At 43.7% G+C, this 494-nt stretch overlaps 1 protein-coding gene across 1 annotated transcript in view; it reads right to left on the minus strand.

Moving 5' to 3' along the window:
- Positions 1-402, minus strand: part of LOC106314707 — a 1,296-nt gene extending 894 nt beyond the window's left edge. The window contains exon 1 of the mRNA XM_013752537.1: positions 41-402. Within this exon, the coding sequence (XP_013607991.1) occupies positions 41-402 (362 nt within the window). The remainder of the gene's footprint in view (positions 1-40) is intronic.
- Positions 403-494: the final 92 nt, after the last annotated feature.

Here is a 494-nt window from a genome sequence, read left to right on the forward strand (position 1 = left end):
CTTCTCCCAGAAAGCAGCCATCTCCTTCGTAACCTCACACCTTGGATTTTCCAGGTCCTTGATGTAATCGCAGTTCAGCCCAGTGAGGTGTTCAAACTCTATCAGTGAAAACCTCGCAGGTTGTGAAGCGACAAGACTCCAGAGCTCAAACTTCTTCTTAATGTCCAGATGGAAACAGAGCATAAAATGTACCAGCCTTGAAGTCCAACCAAACTCAAGCTTCTTGAATTTGATGAACACTCCCAACTTCGACGCCTTCAGATCCTCATATTCGTCAGCTGTGAGACAATCACATAGAGCTTTAAACAACTTCATGTCATCAGAATGATACGAAATGCTCCTGATTGCAGCGAGCTCTTCTCTTAATGTAAACATCCTCGGTGGGAGTTCTGGCAAATCCATTTTAAGGCCTGCAAACAATCACAAACAACCATCTCAAACACATAGGTAGCGCATTATTCTAAATACTATAGAAGCTTGCAGACGGCTTCCAG

The sequence above is a fragment of the Brassica oleracea genome, chromosome C9, assembly GCF_000695525.1.
Source record: "Brassica oleracea var. oleracea cultivar TO1000 chromosome C9, BOL, whole genome shotgun sequence".
In the NCBI taxonomy this organism is placed as follows: Eukaryota; Viridiplantae; Streptophyta; class Magnoliopsida; order Brassicales; family Brassicaceae; genus Brassica; species Brassica oleracea.